This window comes from Ilyonectria robusta, assembly GCF_021365365.1.
Source record: "Ilyonectria robusta strain PMI_751 chromosome Unknown BGZ61scaffold_7, whole genome shotgun sequence".
NCBI lineage: Eukaryota > Fungi > Ascomycota > Sordariomycetes > Hypocreales > Nectriaceae > Ilyonectria > Ilyonectria robusta.
Genome location: NW_025764441.1, coordinates 552,800 through 580,464, shown reverse-complemented (window position 1 = coordinate 580,464; position 27,665 = coordinate 552,800). Strand labels below are relative to the sequence as shown.

The 27,665-nt window shown below is 55.3% G+C and overlaps 9 protein-coding genes across 9 annotated transcripts; 7 read left to right on the top strand and 2 right to left on the bottom strand.

Annotated features, from left to right (window-relative positions):
• Positions 1-247: 247 nt before the first annotated feature.
• On the bottom strand, positions 248-2,259 carry BGZ61DRAFT_348888 (uncharacterized protein; the record flags this gene model as incomplete). Its single annotated transcript, XM_046240107.1, has 3 exons — positions 248-741; positions 804-2,172; positions 2,230-2,259. 3 exons carry the CDS (start codon positions 2,257-2,259, stop codon positions 248-250), a joined length of 1,893 nt encoding a protein of 630 aa, XP_046105955.1.
• Positions 2,260-4,822: 2,563 nt separating this feature from the next.
• On the top strand, positions 4,823-9,931 carry BGZ61DRAFT_348854 (uncharacterized protein; the record flags this gene model as incomplete). The annotated part of the gene is made up of 2 exons (XM_046240102.1): positions 4,823-9,486; positions 9,541-9,931. The coding sequence occupies 2 exons, from the start codon at positions 4,823-4,825 to the stop codon at positions 9,929-9,931; spliced, it is 5,055 nt and encodes a 1,684-aa protein (XP_046105954.1).
• Positions 9,932-14,700: 4,769 nt separating this feature from the next.
• Positions 14,701-16,473, top strand: BGZ61DRAFT_349477 (alkaline-phosphatase-like protein; the record flags this gene model as incomplete). Its single annotated transcript, XM_046240151.1, has 2 exons — positions 14,701-16,253; positions 16,365-16,473. The coding sequence occupies 2 exons, from the start codon at positions 14,701-14,703 to the stop codon at positions 16,471-16,473; spliced, it is 1,662 nt and encodes a 553-aa protein (XP_046105953.1).
• A 1,135-nt stretch (positions 16,474-17,608) lies between these two features.
• BGZ61DRAFT_448786 (putative RNA polymerase II mediator complex component Med8) lies at positions 17,609-19,066 on the top strand. The gene is made up of 2 exons (XM_046245517.1): positions 17,609-18,057; positions 18,128-19,066. The coding sequence occupies exons 1-2, from the start codon at positions 17,927-17,929 to the stop codon at positions 18,747-18,749; spliced, it is 753 nt and encodes a 250-aa protein (XP_046105952.1). The 5' UTR covers positions 17,609-17,926; the 3' UTR covers positions 18,750-19,066.
• Positions 19,067-20,043: 977 nt separating this feature from the next.
• On the top strand, positions 20,044-20,895 carry BGZ61DRAFT_290259 (uncharacterized protein; the record flags this gene model as incomplete). Its single annotated transcript, XM_046238566.1, has 1 exon — positions 20,044-20,895. A coding segment is annotated over one exon (852 nt), but the record flags the coding sequence as incomplete, so codon positions are not given.
• Positions 20,896-22,050: 1,155 nt separating this feature from the next.
• Positions 22,051-22,770, top strand: BGZ61DRAFT_530933 (Mss4-like protein; the record flags this gene model as incomplete). Its single annotated transcript, XM_046253636.1, has 4 exons — positions 22,051-22,226; positions 22,296-22,328; positions 22,403-22,448; positions 22,519-22,770. The coding sequence occupies 4 exons, from the start codon at positions 22,051-22,053 to the stop codon at positions 22,768-22,770; spliced, it is 507 nt and encodes a 168-aa protein (XP_046105950.1).
• A 238-nt stretch (positions 22,771-23,008) lies between these two features.
• BGZ61DRAFT_387510 (uncharacterized protein) lies at positions 23,009-24,343 on the bottom strand. Its single transcript, XM_046242763.1, has 3 exons — positions 24,027-24,343; positions 23,491-23,973; positions 23,009-23,443 (listed from the first exon to the last, which is right to left on the bottom strand). Exons 1-3 carry the CDS (start codon positions 24,142-24,144, stop codon positions 23,028-23,030), a joined length of 1,017 nt encoding a protein of 338 aa, XP_046105949.1. The 5' UTR covers positions 24,145-24,343; the 3' UTR covers positions 23,009-23,027.
• Positions 24,344-24,502: 159 nt separating this feature from the next.
• On the top strand, positions 24,503-25,499 carry BGZ61DRAFT_209212 (uncharacterized protein). Its single transcript, XM_046237993.1, has one exon. The coding sequence runs from the start codon at positions 24,942-24,944 to the stop codon at positions 25,458-25,460; it is 519 nt and encodes a 172-aa protein (XP_046105948.1). The 5' UTR covers positions 24,503-24,941; the 3' UTR covers positions 25,461-25,499.
• A 743-nt stretch (positions 25,500-26,242) lies between these two features.
• BGZ61DRAFT_530931 (uncharacterized protein) lies at positions 26,243-27,661 on the top strand (the record flags this gene model as incomplete). Its single annotated transcript, XM_046253635.1, has 7 exons — positions 26,243-26,293; positions 26,346-26,437; positions 26,494-26,626; positions 26,685-26,708; positions 26,762-26,815; positions 26,866-26,913; positions 26,966-27,661. 7 exons carry the CDS (start codon positions 26,243-26,245, stop codon positions 27,659-27,661), a joined length of 1,098 nt encoding a protein of 365 aa, XP_046105947.1.
• Between the last annotated feature and the right edge of the window lie 4 nt (positions 27,662-27,665).

Sequence of the window (27,665 nt, the reverse complement as noted above, 5' to 3'; positions counted from 1 at the left end):
GCCCCAGAGCTTTGCATGTAAGATTAAGAATTTGATTGTATTAAACATTTGGCCGAGCAGTTGAGCTTATGAGCCTGAGTGAATGATGACTGCCCACGATCTAGTAAACACCGCAAATCCATTCAATATACTAACACTTAATGAGAAACCAGCCCAACCAACCCAGCTCCCAAATCCATTTTGCGCCGTGCTATGGGAATGACGAAATACAAAGGAAAGAATGTGGAAATGTTGTGGGCACCGCGGATCAGAGGTCGTCGTAGGAGGCCTGCACTAAGGGAGCGTCATGTATGCTATCCTTCTGCAGGGCCCAAATTCCCTCTCGGACATCTTCGACGGTAGCATTGGCCTCCAGTCCGAGTGTGCGCGCAAGCATCTCGAGATCGCTCACCGGCAACGGCACGGCGTGGCCAGCCGCGACACCGATGACAGGGGCGGACACTAGCAGGGCGGGAGAAGCCTTGGCTTTGCTGAGCATGCCGAAGCGGATGGCGACCTCTGCGACGGTGACCATGATGCTCACGACGATGAGGACAATAATGATCCAGGTGATGGCGCTCATCTTAGCCGAGGCAACGGAGTCGGAAAGGATCTCGGCGAGGTCGAGGAAGACGCGGCAGCGCTCGTTGAGAACCTTGATACGGGGATCAATTTCGAGGTACTCACGAATAGCAGCGTAGAGGGGGTGCAGAGTCGGTTCGGCATCCCAGAAGAAGTTCGGTACATCAAGGATGTTAGACGCTTTGGAGTTTGTCAGTCAAGCTATTCAAAGGAGTGTCCCAAGCGCTTAGGAAAGTTCATACATAGGTTAATGTCAACGCGGCTCTTGAACAGGCGTCCCAGCATCCGCACGATCTCCGTACGCGTCATGTTAAGCTCGCCTGTGAGGGCAAGCGTCTTGGGGACGTGCTGCGCATCGAGCATGGTCTCGCTCATGCGCTCCTCGAAGAAGCACAGGCGGGTGCTCTGGGCAATGGCGTGGCTGATAGTTAGCTTGATCATATGATCGGAGCGCGGTAGGAGAGTAATCATGTCGTTGAATACGCGCGGGCGCTTGATATCAGCGCTGTACTCGAAATGGAACTCCTCCGTCTCGTAGTCATCCTGGTCGAGTGGCCGGGTGAGCAGGCTGAGGCCACCTTCGGCAGTGGCGTCGGCGTCGGCGAATGTGAGATCTGCCAGGATGTCCCTCTCCTGGTGCTCTGTAAAGTTCCAGAATACGACAACGCCGTACGAGTAGACGAACATCTCAGCAAAATTCTTAGTATCAGGGGCGAGTCGGTTCATCTGCGAGACGTCGTCATCATGACGGAAGGGATTGTCATGATCCTCGGGCGTGGCTGGCGGGTCGCTAAAGCGTGAGGGCGCCGAGGGAACGCGGTTGGGACTCGAGCTCATGTAGGCGTCATCCTCAAAGTAGCCCCCGTGGTGGTCGCGTTGCTCGCTGCGTTCAATCTCGAGGTCGAGCACCGTCTTGCCCGTGCCAGGTGTCTTGAGGATGGGCCTACTGCGGACGCGGTACCCGTCGTTACCATTGAGGAGTGGTAGCGCGTAGATGACGTAAAGGCAATCGTCGTACAGCTTGGTCTTCGCCTCGTGCTTCTTGCGTAAAAACTCGGCCGTGGCCTTGACTTTGTACGCCTGCGCAGTGCAGTAGGCCGTCAACCTGCTGACCTTTTCCGTCCTCTGCATCTTTGGCAGTCTCTCGGCGTAACTCTTTCCGCGGATCCCACCTCTCTTCTTGAGCACATCCAGCTCTTCATCTTTGAGTGGTCGATTCTCTTGGTCCTGAAGCCTCCTCGCGAGGACGGCCTCGCTTTCGATCTCGTCGTCGACGTCATCGTCGTTCTGTTCGGTCTCAGGTAGCAGAACAAGTTTCTCACTGATTTTTGTCGTACGCGAGGGCATAGGCTTGCCGGTCCGTGACTGTGTGTTTGGAAGTCCGCCAGTTGAAACTCTTCGGCTCCCGGGGGTGCTAGCTGCGGCGGATTGGGCTCGAGGGATCGGGACAGGAGGGCCGCGAGGTTGACCAGAAGGGATCTGGGTGTTGTACTGAAGGACGTTGTCGACGGTCATGAACCGCATAGGCGCAGCGGCGCCAGGCGGTCCAGCGCCAGTGTCCTGCCGCTGGAGATTGCGTCGTGGGCTGGATCGTTCCCTCGCGTCCGTCACCTGCACGAGATAGTGAGCAATGGATTGGGTGGGTTCGAGCTCGTCTCATGATCATACCAGAACCGATGGCCGTTGCTTCGAGGCCATGTTAGTCACTGCAGCTTCAATCCTTGGTCTTTCTAGGTTGGTGGGTTTTCCTGCGGCCTTCGTAGATGCAGCGAAGGGATTGAAGCGGTCGCGGCGTATTTTAAGGTGTTGGGTGGTTGAGGTTGGAAATGGTTAGGTCAAAGTTTGGACGATTCTGATTGCGACCAAGATGGGTCGGGAGCTCTAGCCAATTGGTGTTGCCCCATCCAGCACGGATGACCTCATGCAACCCCGCCAAGCAAAGCCTACAGTAAGTTAAAGAGCAGCTGCTCCGGTATCGATATATGTGAGCTCATCTCAAAACTCCATATGCTTCGATCGGATTGTAGTTGATGGTTTCTGCTTCAATGGCAGATCTGCCACTTGCTTTTGTGCTTCCTTGCGACAGCAGTCCGCAATGTCGCACCCGGTGATGATACATGTCTCAGAACGCCCAACAGACCAGTAAACCCTGCTCGAGGTTAGGACAGCCACAAACTCCACTAGTTACCAATATCCGGACATGAAGGAATGTTCCAGTCCCAGCAAACTCTTGCTTCTGTCACAGCCTCTTCTGGCAGGGAAGAATGATATTGGCCTGCAGGCTGTCGTTGATTCACAGGAGGAACGTTGTCCATCAGGAGGTTACGGGCCTTCCCCTACACTTCATCAAATGCATCTACAAGTACGGCTGGTTCTCATGCCACATGCTCACCTCCATCTCATTTCCTCTACATCAATCAACCCAAGATGATAAATTCTGTATCTCATTTGCCTCTGTCTTGAAGTCTAGGCCGTGTTGCAAATTTGATCTTCATTCTTCACCTACATGCATGGTCATCTCCGATTGTACTCGTTACTTCCACGCACAGCTGTACCATTATTCGTCTTAGGCGTAAAAGAGTCCGGTCCATATTTTCCCAGCAGGATCTTGTGCGTAAGGAGGCAGGAATTCCGACTGGCGGAACACAACCCAGAGTCCATCAATAACTCCTCGTTTAATGCACAACAAGAGACTAAATCTCTGAGAAAATAAATAGAGGAATAGAAAGAAAGAAAAATAAAAGGAAAATAAAACAACCCGGATTGACCGGCTCAAGCCGCATTCAACATCCACCCAGGCCCAGGCTCTATCAGTAGACAATTCGCGATTAGCAATAGAGAAGTGACTGTAACGGTAACAAGAGAGAGCCAGGGGGCTCCAACTTGCCTGTGCCTCTCCTCTTTGAGCGCCGAGGAAGCCCTGAAGAAGCTCTTGGACCACCCTCTTGGCATGTCCTAGGGGCTGGCCCTAGGCGTCGTGGGCTGCTCCAGGGGGTCGGCTTCATCGTGCGTGTGAAATGAATGACCCCCTAGAGGAAATGTAAGCTCCTGATGTGAAACAAAATTTAACAGCAAAACATAATCTAGGTTTCACATGTGGATCTCTTCAACTGCTCCGAGGAATGTGCCGGGCTCGGCCTTTAACACCCTATTGGTCTCTTGTCCATCACCTGTGAACAATGGTATTCATTGAGCGTCTGTGATGCCTGACTCATCCCCAGGATTCAACCACTTGGGAGCATCGCTGCTTCATCAATAGTAGTAGTACGGTGGGAATTGAGCTCCGAGTGTTTTTTTTTGGATTGTACTGTATTATATTGTTTAATGCCCTTTTTTTTTCCAAATTGGGCAAAGGAATTGTACGGCATTGAACAATACAATACCAAAAAAAAACACTGGGGCTTAATCCCTACCCTGTACCAGTATTGATGAAACGGCGATGCTCTCAATTTCGGCTGTGCGGAATGACCCGACGAAGTTGATGATGGGGCTCCCCGGCTTCTTTGGGCTCATCACCCAAAGAAAGTGGATGTAACAACAGCAATGCATCGAGTTGATTGGTGCCTCTCCCAAGCGACGCAAAGTCAGTGTGTTTGCGCTTGATCCGCATGAACTGATGACATTGGGTACATTTGCAGAGTGGCAAGGACGTGGTCGGGTGAAAAGTGGAGTTGTCGCAGTGATGGCCAATCAGTACGATGGCACCCGTTGCTAGGCGGTTGGCCCGGTGTTTGTTTACTACGGCATTTCACAGGCTGGATGGCCCCGCTGTGCCGATGAATGTCCTCCCTCGCAGGCCATTTCTTATGCATTATTGACATTTTGTGCTTGTTGGGAACTTGAGCCATCTCAGAACACAGTGACGGTATTAGCATTCTCGGGCCTTAATATTTTGGTAGTGCTCTCTCTTTCTCTCCACCATACCTCATTCTCCCCCCATCCTGTACCTTCCCCATCCGCACGGTACTTCCTCATACCACACATACCACCTGCTGCCAGCTGCCCAGTATAAACACCACCGACGACAGCAGCCAGCAGCGAGCGCATGTCTTGGATGGCTCCCTGCCCCACGCGCTGTCCGACTTTACAAACATTCCTCTGACCGCCCGAGCACCGCTCGAAATCATGCGTTAACGTCATCAACACTGTGGATTCTTCTCCTCAGCCCGCAAGAGACGGCTTAAGCCCCCCAGGATCGACCGCTCCGACCGAGACTGCGGCTTGGCCGAAGACGACGACGCCCAGAAGCCAGTCGTCAACAATGGCGTCCCGCTTCCATCACCACACGCCGCCTCACACTCAACCTCACCTTCAACATCACCCTCACCCACTTCGCCAGTCGCACACCATCGACTTCGCGGCCACCACCTCGCCATCTCCCTCTTCCATCAACCGCTTCCCCTCAACGACTTCGTCGTCTGCCTCATCAGGCTACTCGCACGCTTCCGAACACAGTCTCAACAGCCAGTCAACAACTGCCTCGAGCGGCTACGGTTCTCCCGCCCCCAACCACAAGCGTGCCCAGAGCGATGTGAGAGCCAGAGCTCGCACCTTTGAATCCGGGGATATGACCAGCCCCAAGAAGGCCTCAGACAACTTCTACAGCTCCGCTCGCCAGTCCCTCCGTCCACTCCCCCAGGTCCCAGCATCCACACCGCCTGCGACGCCGCCACATAGCCATCACTCACCCCGTCACTCGCCCCGTCACGATCGTGGCAAGAGCGTCGACATCGGCAAACTATCCCTGGCCCAACGAGATGGCTACTCATCTCCGACTTCTCCGCCCCGCGCTCTTCCAATGCGACCCAACTCGATGCTCTTAACTCGATCCGATTCGGTTCGCAACGATGGTGGTCCCCCACACTCGCCGACACATCATGCGCCCAGCACCCACCTTGCCCGAGACGACATTGAGGAACTTGGGCGGTCCTCAACAAGTCAGTTGAGGAACCTCTCTCGACTGGTTCAATCTGAATCTGCCGACGACTTCACCATCACATCTCCTTTGCAGGAAGTTGTTGGCCTACGAGGCCGACGAAAATTACAACGAGCCGACAATGCCGCCGGGGGCCGCCGAAACGCTCCTGCATATAGCTGGGAGGGCCGCAATTGGATGGACAAACAGCGACAGTTCCTCCAAGCCTACGAGTATCTCTGCCACATTGGCGAGGCCAAGGAATGGATCGAAGGCGTCATCAACAGGTCCATACCTCCCATTGTCGAGTTGGAGGAAGCCTTACGTGACGGCGTCACACTCGCAGAAGTGGTGGAAGCACTCAACATCAACAGGCGCTATCGAATCTTCCACCACCCCAAGCTCCAATACCGACACTCGGATAACATTGCCATCTTCTTCCGGTACCTCGATGACGTAGAACTCCCAGATCTCTTCCGCTTCGAACTCATCGACCTATACGAGAAAAAGAACATCCCCAAAGTTATCTACTGCATCCACGCCCTGAGTTGGCTTTTGTTTCGGAAAGGCATAGTCGACTTCCGCATAGGCAACCTTGTGGGCCAACTTGAGTTTGAACATCATGAACTTGAGGCCATGCAGAAGGGCCTCGATAACCTTGGGGTTAGCATGCCTACTTTCGGGAATATGGGCGCAGACTTTGGCGTCCCCGAACCCGAGCCCGAACCAGAAGAGACCGAGGAAGAGAGGATCGAGCGAGAACTGCACGAGAACGAGGAGAATATCGTCGAGCTGCAGGCCCAGATCCGTGGCGCTATGCACCGCGTGAAACTGGGCGAGACTATGCAAAAGCTTTGGGATGAGGAGGAGTGGTTGATCGACCTCCAATCTCGAATTCGCGGCGACTTTACTCGACAAATTATGGATTATCGTATGCAGATGAGACAGTTTGCCGTCAAGCTACAGAGCGCGGCACGAGGCTTCCTGGTCCGACGGAGAATGGCGAATAGCGACCAAGTCTGGAAGGCCATCGAACCTGAGATTCTGGAGTTGCAAAACATCATTCGAGCCAAGAAGGTCCGCCACCAGGTGCAAGAAATGACTTCTCAGCTTTCGAGATGCGGAGGACCTATCAGGGAGATCCAAGCGCTCTCCAGAGGTTTTCTGTTCCGCAAATCCCACGTCGCACAACAGCAAGAGACCAAGAAGACGTCTGTAGAGCTCCCGAAGCTCCAGGCTGCCATCCGAGGAATGCTCGTGAGAGAGAAGGTTCAAAATGACCTTCAGGAGCTCGATGAACATTCCAATGCGATTATCGAGCTGCAGGCTGCGGCGAGGGCAGCGCTGACTAGAAACCAGATCACCGTCGAGCAGGAGCAACTGCGCGCTTTTGCTCCTCAATGGACCTCCATCCAGGCATTCGCTCGCGGTCTTCTATCTCGGAACGATACCGAGGTGCTGAAGGCGGAACTGAAGAAGCATGTGCCCGAAATTGGCCAACTCCAAGCTATGGCTCGCGCAGCTGCAGTTAGGAGAGAGGTCACCAGCCAGCTGGATGCCCTGAAGGAAAATGAGCCTGCAGTCATCGACCTACAAGCAATGATCCGGGGTATGCTCGAGCGACAAAGCATTGCCGCAGACCGACAAGAACTCGAGCAGCAAGAACCCGAGATTATCGCCCTCCAAGGCAACATTCGAGGATTCTTGTATCGAAAACAACATGAAGCATTCCTGGACGAGTTGGACTCCCACACACCCCAGATTGTCGAGCTACAAAGTATCCTTAGAGCCATGATGGAGCGAGCTAGGGTAGAGGACCTCATGGCTGAGCTTGAGCAAGAGGAGGACTCTATTGTCGCCTTCCAGGCTGCTGCCCAGGGATTCATTGTTCGGGCTCGGTTCGAAGAGAAGAAGCGCTTCTTCAACGAGAACATGCAGAAGGTCGTCAAGATCCAGAGTTTCATCCGCGCCAAGGTCCAAGGAGAAGCCTACAAGAGCCTGACTACCGGCAAGAACCCCCCTGTCAATGCCGTCAAGAACTTTGTCCACCTGCTCAACGACAGCGATTTTGACTTCAACGAAGAAATCGAGTTCGAACGCATGCGCAAGACTGTGGTCCAACAAGTTCGACAGAATGAGATGCTGGAACAGTACATTGACCAGCTCGACATCAAGATCGCCCTCCTCGTCAAGAACAAGATTACTCTGGACGAAGTTGTTCGACACCAGCACAACTTTGGTGGACACTCCATGGGCTTCCTGGCGAATAGCTCTATGAGCTCTGCCAACCAGTTTGATCTGAAGGCACTCAACAAGAGCTCAAGGAAGAAGCTGGAGTCGTACCAGCAACTTTTCTTCAACCTCCAAACCCAACCACAGTACCTTGCCCGACTCTTCAAGCGCATCCGCGAGCAAGGCACTGCTGAGAACGAATGCAAGCGAGTTGAACTTTTGATGATGAGCCTGTTTGGGTATGCACAGAAGCGACGAGAGGAGTACTACTTGCTCAAATTGATCGCCCGATCAATCAAAGAGGAGATTGCAGGTGCCAGGACCGCCCAGGACTTCCTCCGAGGAAATTTCTTCTGGTCCAAGCTGCTCACCAACTATACCCGCTCACCCCGAGACCGAAAGTACCTTCGAGATGTTCTGGGACCTCTGATCCGCGACAACATCGTCGAGGACCCTGCACTTGATCTCGAGAGCGACCCCATGCAGATTTACAAGTCGGCAATCAACAATGAGGAGCTCCGGACTGGTGACCCCGACCGCAGACCTCCGGATGTGCCCCGAGAAATTGCCATCCGCGATCCCGAGACCCGACGGCTGTTCATCGACCACCTTCGGGACTTGCGAGAAATTTGCGACCAATTTTTCATTGCTCTAGAGGACCAATTGCACAGAATGCCTTATGGGCTTCGATTCATGTGCCGCCAGATCTTCGATGGCTTGCGCCAGCAGTTTAAGCGTGAACCCCCAGAGAACTTGCTACAGATTGTCTCCAACTGGGTGTGGCGATTCTATCTCCAGCCCGCTGTGACCAGCCCCGAGAATTTTGGCGTGATCGAGAGGATGCTGAGCCCTCTGCAAAAGAGGAATTTGAGCGAGGTTGCAAAGGTCATCAGTCAGATTGCCTCTGGCCGTCCATTCGGTGGCGAAAACATCTATCTTCAGCCTCTCAACGCCTTTGTGGCAGAGTCCGTTGACCGGCTGAACCAGATCACGAACGAATTGATCACGGTGCAGGATGCCGAGCAGACGTTTGATATTGACGAGTTCAACGACCTTTACGCCAAGAACAAACCTACTCTGTACATCAAGATGACGGATGTCTTTGCCATCCATCATCTTGTTGCCGCGGAGCTTCAGTTTATCTGCCCCAGCCGCGACGATGTCCTGCGTGAGATCCTGCACGAACTGGGTAGTGCTAAGAGCAACGAGAGCGAGATGAACGCGGCGGGCTCATCAGACATCCAGATGTTCCTCACCCCCAAACTGCACGATGTCGACGACCCCGAGGCTGAGGTCAAGACTCTCTTCATGGAGACGAAGCGATGCGTCCTGTACATTATCCGTGTCCAGACCGGTGCCAATCTCATGGAGATTCTTGTCAAGCCCATCACTCCCGAGGACGAGCACAAGTGGAATTCGCTGCTGCGCGAGGATTTCAAAGCGGGCAGCAGGACACGCGGTGCCTACTCAGACGCCAACATGATCGATGTGACGCGCATGTCCTACCACGATCTCAAGCGCACGGCGCTCGAGAACGTGATGCATCTGGAGCACATGGGTCGCATATCGAAGCACAACCACTTTCAGGATGTCCTCAACGCCATCGCGCTCGACATCCGGACCAAGAGCCGTCGTCGTGTTCAGCGTCAACGCGAACTCGAGGGCGTTCGCATGACCTTGGGCAACTTGCACGAGAAGGCCAAGTACCTGGAGCAGCAGCGCAAGAGCTATGACGACTACATCGAGCAGGCGATGGGGACGCTGCAGAACAAGAAGGGGTAAGTTTGAGTTTCCTGTTGCATTGTTTGATTTGATGGCTAATACCCTTGCAGAAAGAAGCGATTTTTGATGCCTTTCACCAAGCAGTACAACCACCAGCGCGAGCTGGAGCGCAGCGGCCGCGTACCCAAGTTTGGCAGCTACAAGTACAGCGCGCGGGCGCTGTCGGAGAAGGGCGTGCTGGTGACTTGGACTGGCGTCGGCGAGCGTGACTTGGACAAGATCAACCTGACCATCTCCTGCGACGAGGTGGGAGTGTTCAGTCTCGAGGGCTCGCGCGGCCACATCCAGATCCCCGGTGCCAGCGCGCAGGTACCCATCGAGGACCTTCTGCAGGCTCAGTTCGAGGCACACCAGTTTATGAACCTGTTTGAGGGTAACCTCAAGCTAAACGTCAACTTGCTGCTGCACCTGCTGTACAAGAAGTTCTACCGGACCCAATAAACACGGAAGACGAAGAAAATAATACGTCAAGCCGTGAACAACGAAATGTCCACTGCCCGCGCCGGTTCCCCTGGCGGGGACCATCCAATACGGCGACGGCTTAATTACGCCGCGTGTGACGCTGACGGCGGGTTTGTTAGCGGCAGCGAATGAAAATCAGACGACGGAAAGACGTGAGATTGACAAAGCATTGCGACTGGCGCAGTGGGCTTCGCGGTGCAATCAGGTGTTTTCAGGCTGCTTTGAGTTGGAGGAAAAGATGGGACGGACAGGGCAGGTGGTTGTATAACGCGAATGACACACAAACTCACGACATCAAGTTTTGGGACACTTTAGGAGGGCGAAGGGGGGCACTTCAGGGCTTCAAAGGAAGGATGGACGGATGGATGGGAGCATGGGATACTGGTTTCATGTCTTGCTTGCGCTCACAATGGAGAAGGGATTACCTGGATATCGCTTTTGATTGGCATAATATAGGACGGCAGACCCTCTATTATGTTTTGTGCAATCTCTTCTCTCTTCTTCTCTGTGTATGTTAGGGAAATACCACTGTTATTGATCGCGTGTCCCGTTGCCCCTTCAGTGCCAGTTCTGGAGTTGTCACAGGAGTCCTGGGAGTTGTGGCCGCGAGCCAGTCATCGGGCATAGGTTGTCGGTGGCCGGCTATCGGGTCAGCTAAGCCGTGATTGGCCGGCTAGTGAGTTAGTTGTGAAAAGCCCAGTGCAGACGCTAAGGCTGTGACGCGGACGAGGGTCTGAGGGTCTCAGGCCTAGAAGAAAGGTTTCCTGCATGCAGATTTGGAGGCAGAACGACGAGGGTCCGGGAAGCGAGGCAGTGCAATTTCGGCATTGCATATGGGGAGGAGATGCAATAAAGGCGCACCGAAAGACGCCGCAAGCAAGGATTGCCGAGAGATTGCGGCGACAGAGAAAGGCAAGCGAAAACGGCGCAGGACTGGGTTGGCCAAGTTCACACTGCTTGGAGTGTCGCGTGATAGGGGACTAGGTCTAGGCCTGTCGGTGTGGCCGCTGGCGGATGTGGTGAATTTAGTCACGGAAATTGTGCAGGGGATCAAGGGCGATAAGCAACGACTTCGGTGTTGGATGTGGTTAGCGAGGAGGGATTGGATTGGATTTGTTGAGGAAATGAGAGGATGGACGAGGCAGGGAGAGCATGTTCATCAAGCCTGGTATTGCGGTGCTAGCGAGCTGTGAGGGACCACAGGCGAAGGGCTGTAGACACTTGTGGGCGATGATGAGGCTTGGAGGTGACGATCCAAAAGTCAGTGAGTTAGTCAATCAGTAAGTCATCCGGCACATGGATCATGCAGCTCTCGCGTGAATGCGACACGGAACGTAATCAATTCGAACGCGTGGCATGTGATGAGTCGTTCCCGTGCCGTGCAACCAAGGAGGCTTTTGTTGCGGGCTCGGGGTGGCGGGCGCGGGTTGATAACCACCAGGCGGCCGGAAGTCGGGAGAGGTAACGATCATGTCTCCCAAGTCCGGGCTGGTGGTCAATGGGACCCGGCCCGGGATTTTAAGAGTCGGCGGGTGGACTTCAGGACGGGCGAGGAGAAATGCGGACGGGAGATCCGGAGCGATAGCGGAAGTAGCATGGCAATAATGGCAGAATGAGACGATGTTTCGATGTCGACATCGGTGGTACAGAAGAGGTGATTTTTGGTTTGCATTCAGGCTGTGCCCAGACTGGAATCATCCGTCGTTGATGAGTTCACACTCCCGGGCTGTCGCGCAAGGTTTGGACCCCGGATTGCACCATTGGCTGCTGACAAGGCGTTATTACACTAGCCACCGGAGTAGGGATCTTGGGTGTGCGTTTGCGTTAGAGGCAGAGAGTGAAGCGTCGGTGTGGTAGTTCTGGATAAAGGCATGGCGGGCTGGGTTTGTGGATGGAGGCGGAAACCAGCGGCTCGGCAACTTTGCCTGGAGCGGGCAGGTCGACGAGAACTGTGAGTATGACTGAGATTGGTGATGATTGCATGGAGAGGGTGCAGCCTCAAGCTGAAGGCAGACGGGACGCAGGTTGCGGATAACGAGGGATCATGGGGCCCAAAGGCGCAAAGCCTGATGCCGAAGGAAGTGAGGAGGAAAGAGGGAATTAGCTAGAGATGGCGTGGCGGGAGGCAGAGAAGCGTCTGGATGAAGGATGAGTGCAGGAGATTGTCACGTTGGTGGATCGGCTGGAGCGCCGTTCGGAAAGTGAGGGCACGAGAAATTGTCTATACAGTGCGGAGATACTGTTCTGGAACGCCGGTTGCAGGTGGGCTTTGACAGTGAGAATATCCCATGTACGCACCGTATAGACAGTTCTTGGAGGTTGAGGCTTTCTCATTGCGAGACGGAGCCAAGGGATGTGAGGATAAGGGTGCAGGCGGGGACGTTGCATGGACCCTGGGTCTGACGGTCGAGTGCGCACACGACAGCATGCGCGCACCCACGTACCACGCCCGCTAAGGCAGGAATGCATGAGTTGGTGCGATTCGTAAAGACCGACGATATGACAGGCTGGGAATTATGGCAGGCTGGCACAGGCGGCACATCAAGGCTTCGACAGATGCATGTGGGGAACGAGCTTCCCACTCTCTCCTTTGCAGGAGGTCCACGGGGGAAAACGAGGTGCGAGGGATGAGGCGTCCATCGTGCGGAATCGAACTGAAGCGTATGGTATTGGCTGCTTTTGATGAGGGGTGTGTCCGATGGGCAGCAACACGAGCTATACCTGCTGCACCGCGGTTTAGTACGTGGCATATATGTGCTATGGTGCAGTGGCGGCGTTTGTGGTTTTCGCTGCGGTTTGGTGGAGGTCATGAATGAGACATGGCTAATGACAGTCGGGAAGTATCTGAGCGTGGGTGTTGCTGGATGGGCGGAGGTTGAAGCACGTGGGGGGAATAATTTGGGGTTTATTAGTTGATTAGTGACAATCACCCTCCCTTGCGTTGGCTTGTCAAGTGGCTGACTAGAGGCATGATGGCGGATGACGGAGGATGAAAGATGGAGGATAGAGGATGGAGGGTCTTGAGGGCTGCGTTGACTTCGATGGCTGGTGTGGATGGATGATGGTGGTGGAAGGAGCGTGTGGGTGTCCGCCTCCCACTGGCCCAGGGGCGGAAGGCGCAATTGACCAACCGGAGCTTGTCTAGCACCGAATCGAGTAGTTGCTAAGCCTTGAACCCTTGCAGAGCACCGCACCGGCTCCTTTGCATCTTCTTCCTCTCCATGTGGCCGACTCTTCTGCCGACTTCCAGTCTAACCCGGTCGTGTTAGTCGGCGAGGATCGCATATCTTCACACCGCCGCCGCCGCCTTTCAGGCCCTCTTCAGTCCACGTTCAATCCACCTTCAGTCCAGGGATCACGGCTGAAGCAAGAATCTCTCATGTGATGCAACTGGACAAGACAATCCCACACACGTCAGGCTCATCGAACGCAAGTCGCAGAACGGTTTGCGTAGCTCCCGTGGCTGCCGGAGCCCTTGTGACCTCCTTTCTCGTCCTTTCATGCACCGCTCATTATGCACCAAGGCCGCGTTCCAGACATTTCGCGCTTATTGCATCTGCAATCGACGGCCGTTGCTCTCTGCCACCATCCACACACCCAGTCACCCAGTCACCCACACACCCAACAGTGCCAACACCTCCCTCCTTCGCCTCTCGGCCCCCGGACTCGGAACTCGTGAGATCCATCTGGCAAAACGAGGCATTCGACACTAAGCAACCACCCCGGTCCTCGCACGCTAATCGTCCTTCTGCTCTGGCACTACAGTCCCGTCCCGAAGCAAAGGCAAAGGATAAAAGGCGCCGTCGTTCCCGCTCCATTGCAAAACTTGTGGCGTCAATCACATCACCCTGACTTCTTCTTTCAGTTTCTCATCGGGGAATTCTTGTCTCGTGTTTCCACTCTTGCCACTACTCTAGATCTTTTTGACATCTTGTCTCCAATTCCATCCAATTCCATCTTTCCTCCACGCGGCTGCTCTAACGCACTTGCGCACGCCTCAACCCGCAAAGCACCGTCAACTCCAGGCACACCCCTCCAACCCCTCCATCCCCAGATCCCAACACCAATCTCATCTCCATTCCCCTGCATTAACTGCGTCCTGCGTCCTGCTATTTGCTGGGCTCTACCCTATCAACAGACAGTCAATTTTTGCTCCTGTTGCTCCGTTTTCGCTGTGCTTGTGCTCGTACCGTACAGTGCAGGGCCATACAGTGCCATCCGCACGTACTCTTCACAAGCACCCGGCGAATTCGCCCGTCAGCTCTGTCCACACTATCCATCTCAATCCCTTGTCTCGGTGGCCACCGCCATCTAGATCAAAGGTGGAAACAGGCTAATCGCACTCCGCCCGAAAGACGCGTAGAAGCTTAGCTGGCGTTTATTAGACCCTCTTCCCGCCTTTGGCCACACCGACCACGCACACGCCCTTAGCTAGCATCGTGTTGCGCCATCCGCCATCCGCCCTCCATTTAATACCCGGCCCTCCCCTCCCAGTTCTCTTCCTGACTCGCCTCAACTCACCCTTCAAGTCTCTCACTCATATTCACACTTCTTCCTCTTTACCCTCTATCAATCGCCCTTTATTCGGGTCAGAGACGAACACACCGGCCTGATACACAATAACACACTACCCCTCCACCCGACTTACACACGCTCCTCCAATACCACCCTAGCACACAAAGAGAGAGAAATATACGACTACACTTGACAAACAAGCCGTAAGAGAAGAATCCTCTCTCCCAGTCAGAATGGCGCCCGATCTCAACTCCCTCCCTGCCTCCACGGGTGCGGAGACGGCCAACCCCAGCCCTGCCGCTGCTCCTGATGCCTCCCGACCCAACATCCTCTTCATCATGGCGGACCAACTGGCCGCTCCCCAGCTGAAGATGTACAACCCCAACTCCCAGATCAAAACTCCCAACCTCGACCGCTTGGCGTCTACCTCGGTCCAGTTTGACTCCGCCTACTGCCCCTCTCCTCTCTGTGCACCTTCGCGCATGAGCTTGATCAGTGGCCTTCTCCCTATGAAGATTGGTGCCTTCGATAATGCCGCCCAGATCGGCTCGGATGTGCCCACCTATGCTCACTACCTTCGCTCTAAGGGCTACCACACTTCCCTCGCTGGTAAGATGCACTTCATCGGTGACCAACTCCACGGTTACGAGCAGCGCCTGACCAGTGACATTTACCCTGGTGATTTTGGTTGGGCCGTCAACTGGGATGAGCCTGACACTCGCCTCGAATGGTACCACAACGCCAGCTCTATTCTCCAGGCTGGTCCATGCGGACGAAGCAACCAGCTCGACTACGACGAGGAGGTCATGTTCAAGAGCACCCAGTATCTGTGGGATCACGTTCGCGAGGGCCCAAACAAGCGTCCCTTCTGCCTGACTGTCTCTCTCACTCACCCTCACGATCCCTACACCATCACCAAGAAGTACTGGAATCTCTATGAAGACGTTGACATCGACCTACCCGAAGTCCGCATCGCCAGAGAGGATCAAGACGCCCACAGCAAGCGCCTCCTCAAGGTCTGCGATCTCTGGGACCAAGATTTCTCTGACGAACAGATCAAGCGGGCCAAGCGCGCTTATTACGGTTCGGTGAGCTACGTCGACGACTGCATTGGCAGACTTCTGGAGACTCTGGAGGATGCCGGCCTGGCAGACAACACCATTATTATCTTCAGTGGTGACCACGGAGACATGCTAGGCGAACGCAACCTTTGGTACAAGATGAGCTACTTTGAGTCGTCGGTCCGCGTTCCCATGCTGGTCAGCTACCCCCAGCGATTCACGCCTCATCGCGTCACTCAGAGCGTGTCGACTCTCGATCTCCTCCCCACCATCTGCGATCTCATCGGTACAAAGCCTGCCCCTTACCTGCCCATGGACGGCATCAGTATGTTGCCCCATCTTGAAGGTCGCGAGGGCCATGACACCGTCTTTGCCGAGTACACGGGCGAGGGAACCGTGCGCCCTATGATGATGATCCGCCGGGGTGCGTGGAAATACATCACTTGCCCCGCCGACGAACCCCAGCTTTACAACCTGGAGCGGGATCCCAAGGAGCTGAACAACTTGGCCCGCTTTAAGAAGATTGCTCCTCAGACCCCAGAGGAAGAGGAAGCTAAGGAGACATTTGATAACTTTGAGGCTGAGGCCAATGCCAAGTGGGACTTTGAAGACATCACAAACAAGGTGTTTGCGTCGCAGCGCTCTCGCCGAGTCGTATGGGATGCCCTCAAGGAGGGCGAGTTCACCAGCTGGGACTTCGACCCCATCGATGACGGCCGAAGGAAGTAAGTCAAACTCATCCATTCGTCTTTCCTGCCCCTGATACCCCACTTCCAAGCCACATTGAGATTGCATCACTGGCAAAGCGTAAGACGTGCTAACATGTGCCCCCGCAGGTTTATCCGTTCCTACATGGATCTCGACGACCTTGAGCGCCGTGCTAGGTTCCCGATTGTGGACGCCAACGGCTACGAGAGCAAGGCGGTTTCGTCGACGCGTAATTAAGAGTGGCGGTGACTGGGATGCTGACCCAGACGGAGGAGACGGACAATGCGGGAGATGAGGGGAGATTTTATGATGAATGTTTTGGCGATTGCATTCTGGCATTTGTAATGCTTAGCCTGGGATACCATTGAAGCGATTCTTGCTTGGTTACGTTCGCTTGCAAAGCCTGGCACTTGGGATCTTGCTGCGTGATATTGGTTTACAAAAAGCGTGTTAGATATTGTGATATGAACTACAATGAGAATGAAAATGACAAATCAGATGTAAGCATGACGGGATGAGATGTGAATTTACACATGAAGATGGCTTTGCCCTTGGGTGATTACTGAGGCTAACTTACGTGCGACAGGGCAAATTGTCCAGACACCTGATGGCACTTTTCGTTTCATCATGGTCGTCGTCATTGAACCGGTCTACGTATGAGGTAATCTGAGAATTAAGAGCGGTGAGAATGATCCGGGAGCAAGGGAGAATGGGACCAGGTCACCAGAAACTGCCGCCGCTGCTCGCCGCTCGCCGCCGCAGCAGAGACTAGACCCCGGACAATTGGGACCATGAAGCGCCACGATCGATCGTGCGAGTGCGGGTGCGGGTGCGTGTCGCGCGGGGCGCTTGCTCGATTCGCCTGGTTGTCTGGCGCGGGAAAAAGGGGTAGAGATCAAAGTAGACCCTAGCTTTCATCGATTGTGTGATTTTGGCGTCGATGTCGTTTGGAGGTGTAAGAGGGGCGAAGATGACGTGCGTCGGAGATCCGGGGGAGTGGCTAGAGACGGGAAACCGTGGATCCGGGGAGTGCAGTCCAGGGCCCAAGCGTTCTAGCGGCTAGCTTTGGAAGGGCTGCAGGACCCTGGCCGGCAAGCTACAGAGCCTCCTCTAGATGCGACTGGACCATGGGATATGTTGGATGGATCATGGGGTGGGCGGATGAGGGCCTGTGGGGAGGGCGTTGGTGTATTCGCAGGTACGGGGATGCTGGCACGACAGGATCCTCAGCGGGGAGTTCGGGGAGTTTATCGGGTCGTTGTGTGTCGAATCAAGAGACTGGCGGTGGGGGAGGCAGAAATACGAGGTGATTTCTTGGTTGTTAGTAGTCCACTTCTGATGCTGGAAGTATGAATCGTTGTGGTCCGGAGTAGGTTGATATCCTCCCGAGTTGTTAGTACAGTGCGCGGGCGCTGGTACAGTGCGTTTACCGCTCACTGCACACTGGCCGCCCCGTAGACAAAGGTTGCCCCGCCTTGTAGGCCCAGCTCAATGAGAGCCCCGCCATCGAGCAAGGTACGTCGCCTCCAGCCTCTCCTCGTCATTTTTGCGCCGACGCGTCCTAGCCCTGTTCCATTCCCTTCTTTTCTGCTTGCACCGTGAACCATTGCGAAAGCATCGCACTGCGCAACGTCCGGGGTGCTACAGGGAGGGACTCGTCTGAGTCTGCGGTTGCGTTTCGTCCGTTACAATGGCTACGTTGGGACTGGACGACGATGAGCTCAAGGCGCTCGAGCAGACGCTGGCCAGGCTGGCACAGCTGTCGAGCAGCATCCAGAGCTTGAAAATGGACCTCATCAAGAGCAACCCTCTGCCGCCTCCGTACGTCCTCCAGAGTTCCGGCGTTTGAAGTCGGCGTTTCACGGGTTACTGACCTTCACCGCAACTGCAGATCCTCCCTTCAGGCATCGGCCCAGATCCTGCAGCGCAACCTACAGACCGTCCTCGATAGCCTGAGCGAGAACTCGGACATCTTGACTCGTATGGCCATTCATCCCTCGACCAACTACCCCGGCCGCACGCAGGAGAACGTCCTGACGCAGCTGCTCCGCAAGAAGCTCGAGCCGGACGTCGAGGAGCTCGTCGCCGACGGTCGCGACACTGCCCGTCTCGCCACCCCGGCCGGTATCGAGGATCTGCAGGACATCTGGCACGAGCTGCGCGAGTGGACCCACGGTCGCATCGCCGAGTACGTCCGTGACGAGGCCGGTGACGTGTACACGGCCGAGGAGCGCGCCGCCGGTACGGAGAGCGTGCGGACGGGCCTGCGCCGGGATGTGGAGGATGAGGACGACAGCGACGACGAGGAAGACGACAATGCAGGCGGTGAGGGCGAGTCTGCCGCCGCGCAGCTGGCCAGGGGCCCCGAGCCGGAGACAATGCTGTGGTTCGCGGCCAGGGGAGACTTTGAGGTGCCGCGGAACGTCGAGTATGAGCGCAAGGTGGGCGTCAAGAAGGGTCTAGAAGGCGTCAACATCCCCCCCGAGCCGATGCAGGGCGTCGGTTTTTCGTAGGATGGCCGGCTACGCACCCGACGTCGGTCGAGCATCGAGAACGTCACGAAGAATGGCAAAAGGGGGTGGCTAGCGGTCCGGACCGAGGATGCTCTAGGGCTAGAGCTAAGCTGGGAAGTTGTTTGAGGCCTACATATTGTACATGATACCATGAGACTGCGACAAAGGCTGTCCGCAGCAATACGTTTACGATATGGGGATATTGGGTAATCTGTTCTGAGACCTAATGATGGCGCACTGCCACGAATCTTATCCCACGAATCTTGCTCTCAATTTTGTATTATGTCCTCCCAGCAACCTTTCAGCTTCGACTACGAGAGTCTAAGGCTAGTTGAGCAATTGGCAAAACTGGCAGGAATTTGAACAAGTGATGTTGATCATATATTCGCCAATGATCCCTTGTTGCCTTATCTGGATGGACGCCGCGTCTCATATTTGACTCGCAATTGGTTCTAGAACGGAACTGCGGCGCAGCATGGATTTTGTCTTTCCCTCTCCCAGCTGAGCGGTTTGACGTTTCCCGTTGTGCGTGGCAAGAGGGGCATCTGACCTGTAACTTTGGAGCTAAGACATTATGATTGAATCATGACAGCGGATCCGTCGCTTGGCGAGGCATCTCAACCAGCGACAGCTGCTCTACGCGCCGGCCACAATCAGCACCAAGCATCAGATACTACCCCGATGTGAATTCGACCTTCTCTTGTCGGCCTGGGGGATAAGCTGACCTAAGTACACGTCGCCGAGGTTGGCTGACGCTGCTTCAACATTGGTGCTGTCTCGCCAATGGAAACGGCGACGCCGCCACCACATGTCGTCAGCGAGACCTCCTTGGCGCCATGCTAACGCCTCGTCATTGCTCCTTGGGAATGGACTGCTTTTCGCGCTCCCCGTGGACCAACGGCAGACGCCGCCCGCTAGTGCTCACGTGTGCCAGCTGAGCCGGGCTTTTGGGTCTTGCGAGGGCCGGTGGGCGTCATGATGGGGGTGGTCTGGATGGTGGTTTACTTATACCGATAGCTTGCGGGGGGTCCGGCCGGGAGGGGAAACGATGGAGCTTACCCTCAATTGCGAAGCTCTGTCGCCCTCTCCCCTTTCCTCTCCATCGATGTTTTCATTCAGCCAGATGATGGACTACTGCCTCCTCCAAGACAACCTCCATTCGTACATGGACATGGACCGCTGCGAGGTGCCGTGCGGGTCGTCGGCGGTAGTGGATACCATCAGCGACGAAGCCCCGGCGCCGAGCTCCACTTGCGCTTCTACCTCCGGCGCAGGAGAGCCCAGCATCACGGGCTTCTTGGACCTGCCGTCCGAGATCCGACTTCAGATTTACCGCTGGCTGCATCTCATGTGCCCCGTACGGCACGCACAGCTGGCGCCGTGGTATCCCACCCCGGTACACTGCCAGTACATTCTTCGGCGAGTTGTCGACGGCGACGAGCCGACCACCGATGAACCGAACACTCCAAAGCCCAAGCCAGCATCTACATCGCCATCATCAGACATGCTCTCCCCATTCCGACCTCTCTCCGGCCTCCCGACCGGCCTCCTCCAGTCCAACTCTCAAATATACCACGAATCACGATTGCTACCATTCACCGCCAACGAATTTGTCTTTGTCAACTGGTTCGCATCCGGGCTCTGGGCGGCCCGCGCCTTCACACGGGCGCTGGAGCCGTGGCAGCGCCGCGACATGCGCTTCGTGCGGCTTGAGATCCTGGCGCGGGACCTCGTGGGCAACGGCGGCGGCAGCGGCGCGGGCCAGGAAGAGTGGCTCGCCCTGTGCGACGACTGGGCGCCGGGGGTGCGTGGCCTGCGGATGAAGCTGGTGCTCGGCGGCACGGCGACGGGCGTCATGGCGTCGAACGCGGGGCCCGGCCCGGAGAAGGCGGCCGGCGGGTTCGCGGAGCTCCAGGAGCTGTCGCGGCAGCGCATCGCGAACGGCCTGAGCCGCATGGGCAAGCTGGAGCGGGTGGAGATGGAGCTGGTGACGCGGGAGCTGGAGAAGGGCGACAAGCTGCGGTGGTGTGCGGCCCTGGAGGAGGAGCTGAGGGCGGCTCCCGGACTCGAAGGGGTTAGGGTCGAGTGTGCAGAGAAGTTGCAAGAGAAGATGGAGTGGATCAAGCAGGGGATTGGGATGAAGCATCTGCAGGGTCTAAGTGAGCATTGATTGAGTGGGGGTTGGCGCGTCTCTTCTGGTTATGACTCTGATCAACGCTATCATGTACATGGCTGGGAGTCTGAAGGCGTTGATTGTTTTTGCGGAAGCGATTAGGGTGGAGTTTGTTTATTACATCAACATACCTGTCATGATACATACCAAGTTGCAAAATCCGACACATCCGTCAATTGAGGTTTTTTCCGATCCGCGGGTGGGTGGTTGAAACAGCCGCGAAGCAATAAGCAGAGAAGCTATTCCACGACTCTGACTCCGTCAATTGCGACGTCATATCCTCTCCAAGCTCCGGTGTCCGGCCCGCAGCTGGCGCCGCAACGCGCATTATGGGGGCCAGGGATGCGAGACGAGATGATTACAGCAAATTAACCCACCCATCTAGTCATCTCTTGTTCAATTGCGTCGTATTGTGGTTTTATTGTTGCGGTGAACAAGCCTGCAGCCGACCATCGGATCTCATCTCGGGGCCCCGCGGTCTGCCCGTTGCCGTGCGTAAGCCTTCTTGGGGCAAAGAGGGCTGTTCGTCCGAGAATCCTCGACGCTGAACCGACACGCTAGACTGCTCTGGTCGAAGGAACTGCTGCAGAGCGCCGCGAACGCATGTGACTTCGCGACTCTCGCCCGGCGGCATGAGTCACGTCGCACGCACGTCACTGCTTCACGGCCGTCGGCGTGTAATAGCAGGGCGCATTGCGATACCCGCATCGTCTGTGAACCTGTGACTCCGTGCAGCGAGGCTAGAGCGCGCAACTTGTGACTGGTCCTTGATTGGCCGAGTCCGAATTGCTGTGCGAATGTATTAAATACTTGATGCCGCGGGAACGACGGTTTCTGCCTGATTTATCATTATTCTTCCTCTTTCAATAACCTGGCCATTTTCCTGGTCGGCCCCGGACTGTCCGCTTTCAATTGGTGTCAGCAGCCTCAACGTCATCCCCCACACCTCGCTGTGGCTTCACCCCGCCGCGCTCGTCGCCCCACAGTTGCAGCATCTCCAACTCACACTCGACTTGAGACTCGCAACTCGCCACAGCCACGACTTTTAATGGTCCGTCGTAGCTCACGAAAAAATCGAGCCTGTTTTGCCTAGTTTCCCCTAACCGCCAAATCACAAACCTACTCACTATGGAAGCCCGTTGCCAGTGCGGGTCCGTGTCCTTCACGACCCCCCTCCCGCAACCCCTCGCCCTCTACATCTGCCACTGCTCCGAGTGTCGCCGCCAGACGAGCTCGGCGTTTGGCACCTCGGCCATTTTCCCGAGCTTCAGTCTGCCCGAATCGGAGCTGTTGAGCTGCTATAGGTAGGCGCCGCTTGTGCGGGGAAGACTGTGTAGTGAGAACTCGAGAACTGAGCTAACGGCCGCGAATAGTCGACCCACGGCTTCAGGGCATAAGTTGTATTGGTATGTAAAAGATAATTGCCTTCTTGAGACGCCTGCTTGCAATCGGTCCACACACTAACAGGCTTGCTTCGCAGCTACTTCTGCCGAAATTGCGGAACCCGTCTCATTCACACCACTCCGGTACGAAGGAACCTCCATCCGTTTGATAAAGTATCACCAAACATGCCCAGAAAATTGACACTCACTCAAGTCCCAGACCAAAAATGTCGTCTCTGTAAAAGGAGGCTGCCTCGAGGGGCTCGATTGGAAGCGCGCCATCCACATCTGGACCAAGACGGCCATGGTGCCCATCCCCGAGGGCTCCGAGACGCACTCGGAGGAGTCGGGTTACACCGACTACGGCCGCACCCAAGAGGAACTGGACCAACCCGGCGAGTTGCAAGGTAGTGGCGGCTGCCATCAGGCACAAGCGACGAGTGCTTGTGAGCTGACTAAATCATAGGCTGAGGTAGAGTTGCTGTTTTGTGCGTGCGTTGCTCCTACGAGATACCTGGTGTGTTTTGCTGTTGTGTGCCTGGGTCGCCCATGGAGTAGTGATGTATTTGGGCCGAGTGATGGCTGACGCAGTTGACGGAGTTGTGACATTCAACATTAATCAAGAGAAAAGTTTGCGGGTGGTTACAGGCGCATTCAACACAGTTGGGTATATTAGGTTCATAATCTCATGACAGGAGTTATCAATAAACGGGGCTATTTGTCTTATACCAACGTCTCCTCGACGCTCCTTCTATTATCTCCATTCGTCTCTCTAGCTCGATCCTCTCCTGCTGACCCACCAGGCCTGGTTACGTCGGAGTGCTTCGCGGGATCGAAGACATATATGGGGAACTCGAGGAACACTGTCCGTTTCAGGACGGTGGGCATCTTCTCGTACAGTGCTGGTGGGAATGGGATGAGAATACTGGTTCGGTTGAGCCAGCGCTTGTATCCCTCCCAATTTTGGTCCTTCTCGTACCGCGTCTTGGCTTTGGGCCGCTCAGATAGAGTCAATCCAGACACGAACATGAGGAGGATCGTGAGAAAGAAGGACCCGACGATGCTGGCATAGAGGGCTTTGAAAGCCTGGCCGCCGACATATCCATCTGCCGCGGAGGAAACGGCAATCATGTAGATGGCTGGGGAGTGTTAGCGGATGCTTGAGTTGGCTAGAGAGCGAACTTACAAAATTGAACGAGGATTTCCCCAAAGTAGTTTGGATGGCGCGACCACGCAAAGAAGCCTTTGTCACACACATCTCTCCCATTGTGCGTCTTCCGAAAGCGATACTTTTGCACATCACTCACGCTCTCCATGACGAACCCAATTGCAAACATGACGATGCCCGCAATGTCCCGACCCGTCCCGAAGCGGTGTTGGGGGTAGCGAGTGACGGCGGGCGAGTTGAGCAACGTTACAGGCAGCGAGACGGTCCAAACCCAGAACATCTGGAAGACCCAAAAGCCAAGGAATGGGAAGAAGCGGTCGCGTTTGTCGTCGAAGCGGTCATCCTTGCCGGTGCGGAGGATGCGGAAGAGCAGGAATCCAGAGAGGCGGAGCGCCCAGGCGATCAGGAATAGGCTGGCGACCACTTGGCGTGCATGGTGATGGCCGCTGAATGCGAGAGTGAGGATGGCCAGGAGCGCGAAGTTGGTGCCGCCTGCGAAGTCTATGGATTGTCAGCCTGGATTGTTTGAGACTGTGAGGAAGAATCAGACCGACCAGTGAGCTTGTCGAATTTGAAGGTGAATGCGATGGCGAAGAAGAAGAGCTGGTAGGCGACAGTGATGATGGCTGTGATTGCTAGGTAATAGTCGTCGAGGACATGGACGACAGTCATGGCAAGGAGATTAGATGAATATGCGAAGGATGAATAAGTGACACAGGAAGGAAAATCACGGTGAAATAGAGACAATACGGACTTCACTACATGACGGTAGAACAGCGCGCCTCAAATGTCTTTAAAGCGTCTTGATCTCGCAGTCGATGGCGGAGCGAATTAATGTCGTCATCATCGAGACCACAAGTCGCGGGTAAGTATCCGCCATGATATTTTGTATGGCGGGGTACTTGCACGCTGTTAGTCGCGATCTAGAACGAAGATGGAATCTTGGGCATCACAGCGGATCGAGTCGACCACCTGCAATCTATTAAAGCGGATGCGCCTACTGCGTACCTTAAGTTTATTGCTCCCATGCGCCCTGACAATGCAGTAAATTAAACTCCATGTGTATTAGTTGGTTCGAGATCTGGCAGATCTGCCTCGAGGGGGGTCACGTGCAGTGAGTACCGCAATCACCGCCAGCACCGACCTAAACCTGGCATTCTTTCTTCTTCTTCTTCCTCTCACCCACCTTGTGCTACCGGAATGCCCTGAGCCTGTCCGTCCACTTTCGACAATGACACGACCGGGCTGGAAAAGCGGAGCCCCGTCGCCTGGAACCGTCGCCTGGAACCGACGCCGAGTTGCATTGTTGATGGGGAAACTCGCCCAACGTGGCTGGCTCGGCACAGCCTCCGAAACACTGGGGACGAACAAGCGTGTGCCGGGGTCCGAGTTGTACAGTATCCTCGAACCGCCTAACCGACTGACTGACGGTCCAGTGCAGCGAGGCGAGTGTGTTCCCCCCCGTCGCGATGGGAAGAGGCCGTGGTGGGCTCTTGGTACATAATGCCGAGATGGCATTTCTCATGCAGGACCCTTTTTCTTCATTTCATTTCAGTCCAGGCCAGCCATCATCTCGCTTTCCATGCAAGCGCCATCTTGGCTCCCGAGTCTCGACGCTCAGCGCTCACGGATTCGCCCTCCCAATGCGCTACGCTAGCATCTGCTGCACAATCCGTCCCATCTCAGCGCCTGCTGCGGGAGGATCGGCCACCTTGACACTCGCGCGCCCTCACCACGCGTTTGATTCCCGTCGCCTGGTACCTCTTGGCCCTCTGGCCATGGCACCTGTTCCGTGGCGCCACTGCAGCCCCCCATCAGCGCAAAAGAGTCGATTCCAGCAATCGGCGACTGAGAGACCAGGTGATGTGGGTGTGGCCCCTTGCTCATCATATCCCGGTCCTTGTCATTCCTCGAGACCTGACTCTCAAGGCTCTTTCTTTCATTTTCCAAGACGAGTAATTCTCGGGATTATACCACTTGCTATATAAACTCGGCCAAAGTTGCGAAAACTGAGGCATTCATGTGAAACCGTCCCGTCTCTGCTTAGCCAGACTGCGACGTCACAGCCCCTCATGACCATCTCAGCCTTCCATCGAGCAAGCGCTTGTCAGGACTCCGTCTCAAAAGAGCCCGCCCACCCACACTCCCGCCACATCTACCCCTGGCCATGCCAACCGGTATCCCTGGTCCTGCCTAACCATCACAGTATCAATCCCCGTTTGAGGCTCAGTCTCGACCCCCCAGATTCAGAATGCCAACCCGAGACAGCCTTCTTAGCTCCCTTGGCGCCGGTACCACAGTTGCCCTACTGAACGGCTTTTCGTAACATGCCAGGGGGAGGTTGAGGGCCCTCTCCAGAGTACGTAGTACTTGTCTCATGGTGCCATTCTTCCCTCCCATCGATCTCCCTTTTCCCTTTTCCTATTCTCCGTTGTAGATAATCTTTCCCTCGCTCATTGATCGTTTCCGTGCCGTCGGGCTAGGACCTGACGACATATCGACTCACTTCCTCCATTCCTTTCTTTACCTGCCTCGGGCAAACATTTCCTTCTCCAGCCTATACAGGCATCGCGCCACGAGCGTTTAATCTATTAACCTAGGTACCATCTCGTACCTCGACGATCGACTCTACCTACGGCCTAGCGTTCCTTCGATTTCTTCGGATTGACCCCAACTATACCCAACATCAACGGCTGGACCGGTGTACCACTCTTTTGCGCAAATCGTAGGAACATATCAAGACATTGACATCAAGTAATCGGAATTCATCATGAGGATAATCACTCAGAGCTTCTGGGCCGCGTCCTTCTTTCTTGCTCAGGTCAGTGTCTTAAACCAAGAGTCGGGGTAGCAATGAGCTAATGGGATTAAAGGCTGGAGCCAGCGGTCAGAATGGACGCCGCCACTGGGGAAAGAGACAGGTCTCAGGTGCTGCACCTGCGGTGACGACTCCCAAGTTTGAAGGGTAAGTCGCAGTCGAATTATAGGGTTTGGGGGTTTATCATTGACGTCGTTTCCTAGACTTGAACTCTCATACGTGACAGAGTTTGAGACCACGACCGAGAAAGTGACGGAAACGCAGATGACGGAGGTCACTGTAGCCGCTGATGCGACTACCATCACTCAGATCGTCACGCAGGCTGCTGAAGCGCCCGTAAGCATCCTAAATCATGGCATCCCTCATGGCCTATGTACTAAAATATTCTTTACAGGCAGCTGTCACAATCACCGAGACGGTACATACTCTCCGAACTTGCTCGCTTGGTTTCGATATTCTAACTCTCACAAGGTCGTTCAGCCCCTCACAGTGACGGAGGTGGTCACGGTAGCTGGCGAGGCTCCGGTAAGTGCACATCAATCTTCAACTATCCACCATATACTGACACAAGGCAGGCTGCAATCACGGTCACCGAGACCGTCGCCGGGGCGTGTGAAACTCCGGTAAGAATCCATCGTGTCCGCCACCAAATAGGTCGTTGCTAACGCCTCCCAGGCCAATCCCGTTCTCAGCGGAACAGAGAGCGTCGCCTTTCAAAACGGCGTCGGTGTCTCTACGGTTCCCATTGCTCAGAGTGCCCTGCCAACTACCACCTTCGACCAGGACCCTTTTGCGGCCAACCCAGCATCCACATCGGTGGCGGCTATTTCTAGTGTCCCGGCTGACACAGACAACGCCGTCAGCTCTGTCGCTGCTCCCACTACTGCCGCCACCTCTTCTGCTGCTGCCTCTTCCGCCGCTGCCTCTTCCACCGTTGCCTCTTCTGTCGCTGCCTCCTCTGCTGATGCCTCTTCATCTGCTGTTGCCTCCTCCTCTGTCGCTGCCTCTTCATCCGCTGCTACCTCTTCGGCTGACGCTGCCTCATCTGCTGCTGCCTCTTCATCTGTCGCGACCACCACGTCAACCAAGTCGATGAATACCCAGGTCACAATGACACAGACTAGTGCCTCTCAGGGAGATCCCACCGATCTTGTTGCCTCCGTGGACCTGGGTGGTCTTCGACCTAACCCTTCGGCGGAACTCGGATCAGTTGTCGCGGCCCCGCCCTCCACGGAAGAAGCAGAGGCGTCGTCGGTCAGGACCCGAGCCAAAATCAACGTATCTACTTTGAGCCTCAGCAGTGTCCTGAACCTGGGAAAGCTGCAGCCACTTACGGCAGGCATCGAAGCCCGGGCAACTCAGGCCATGTAAATTA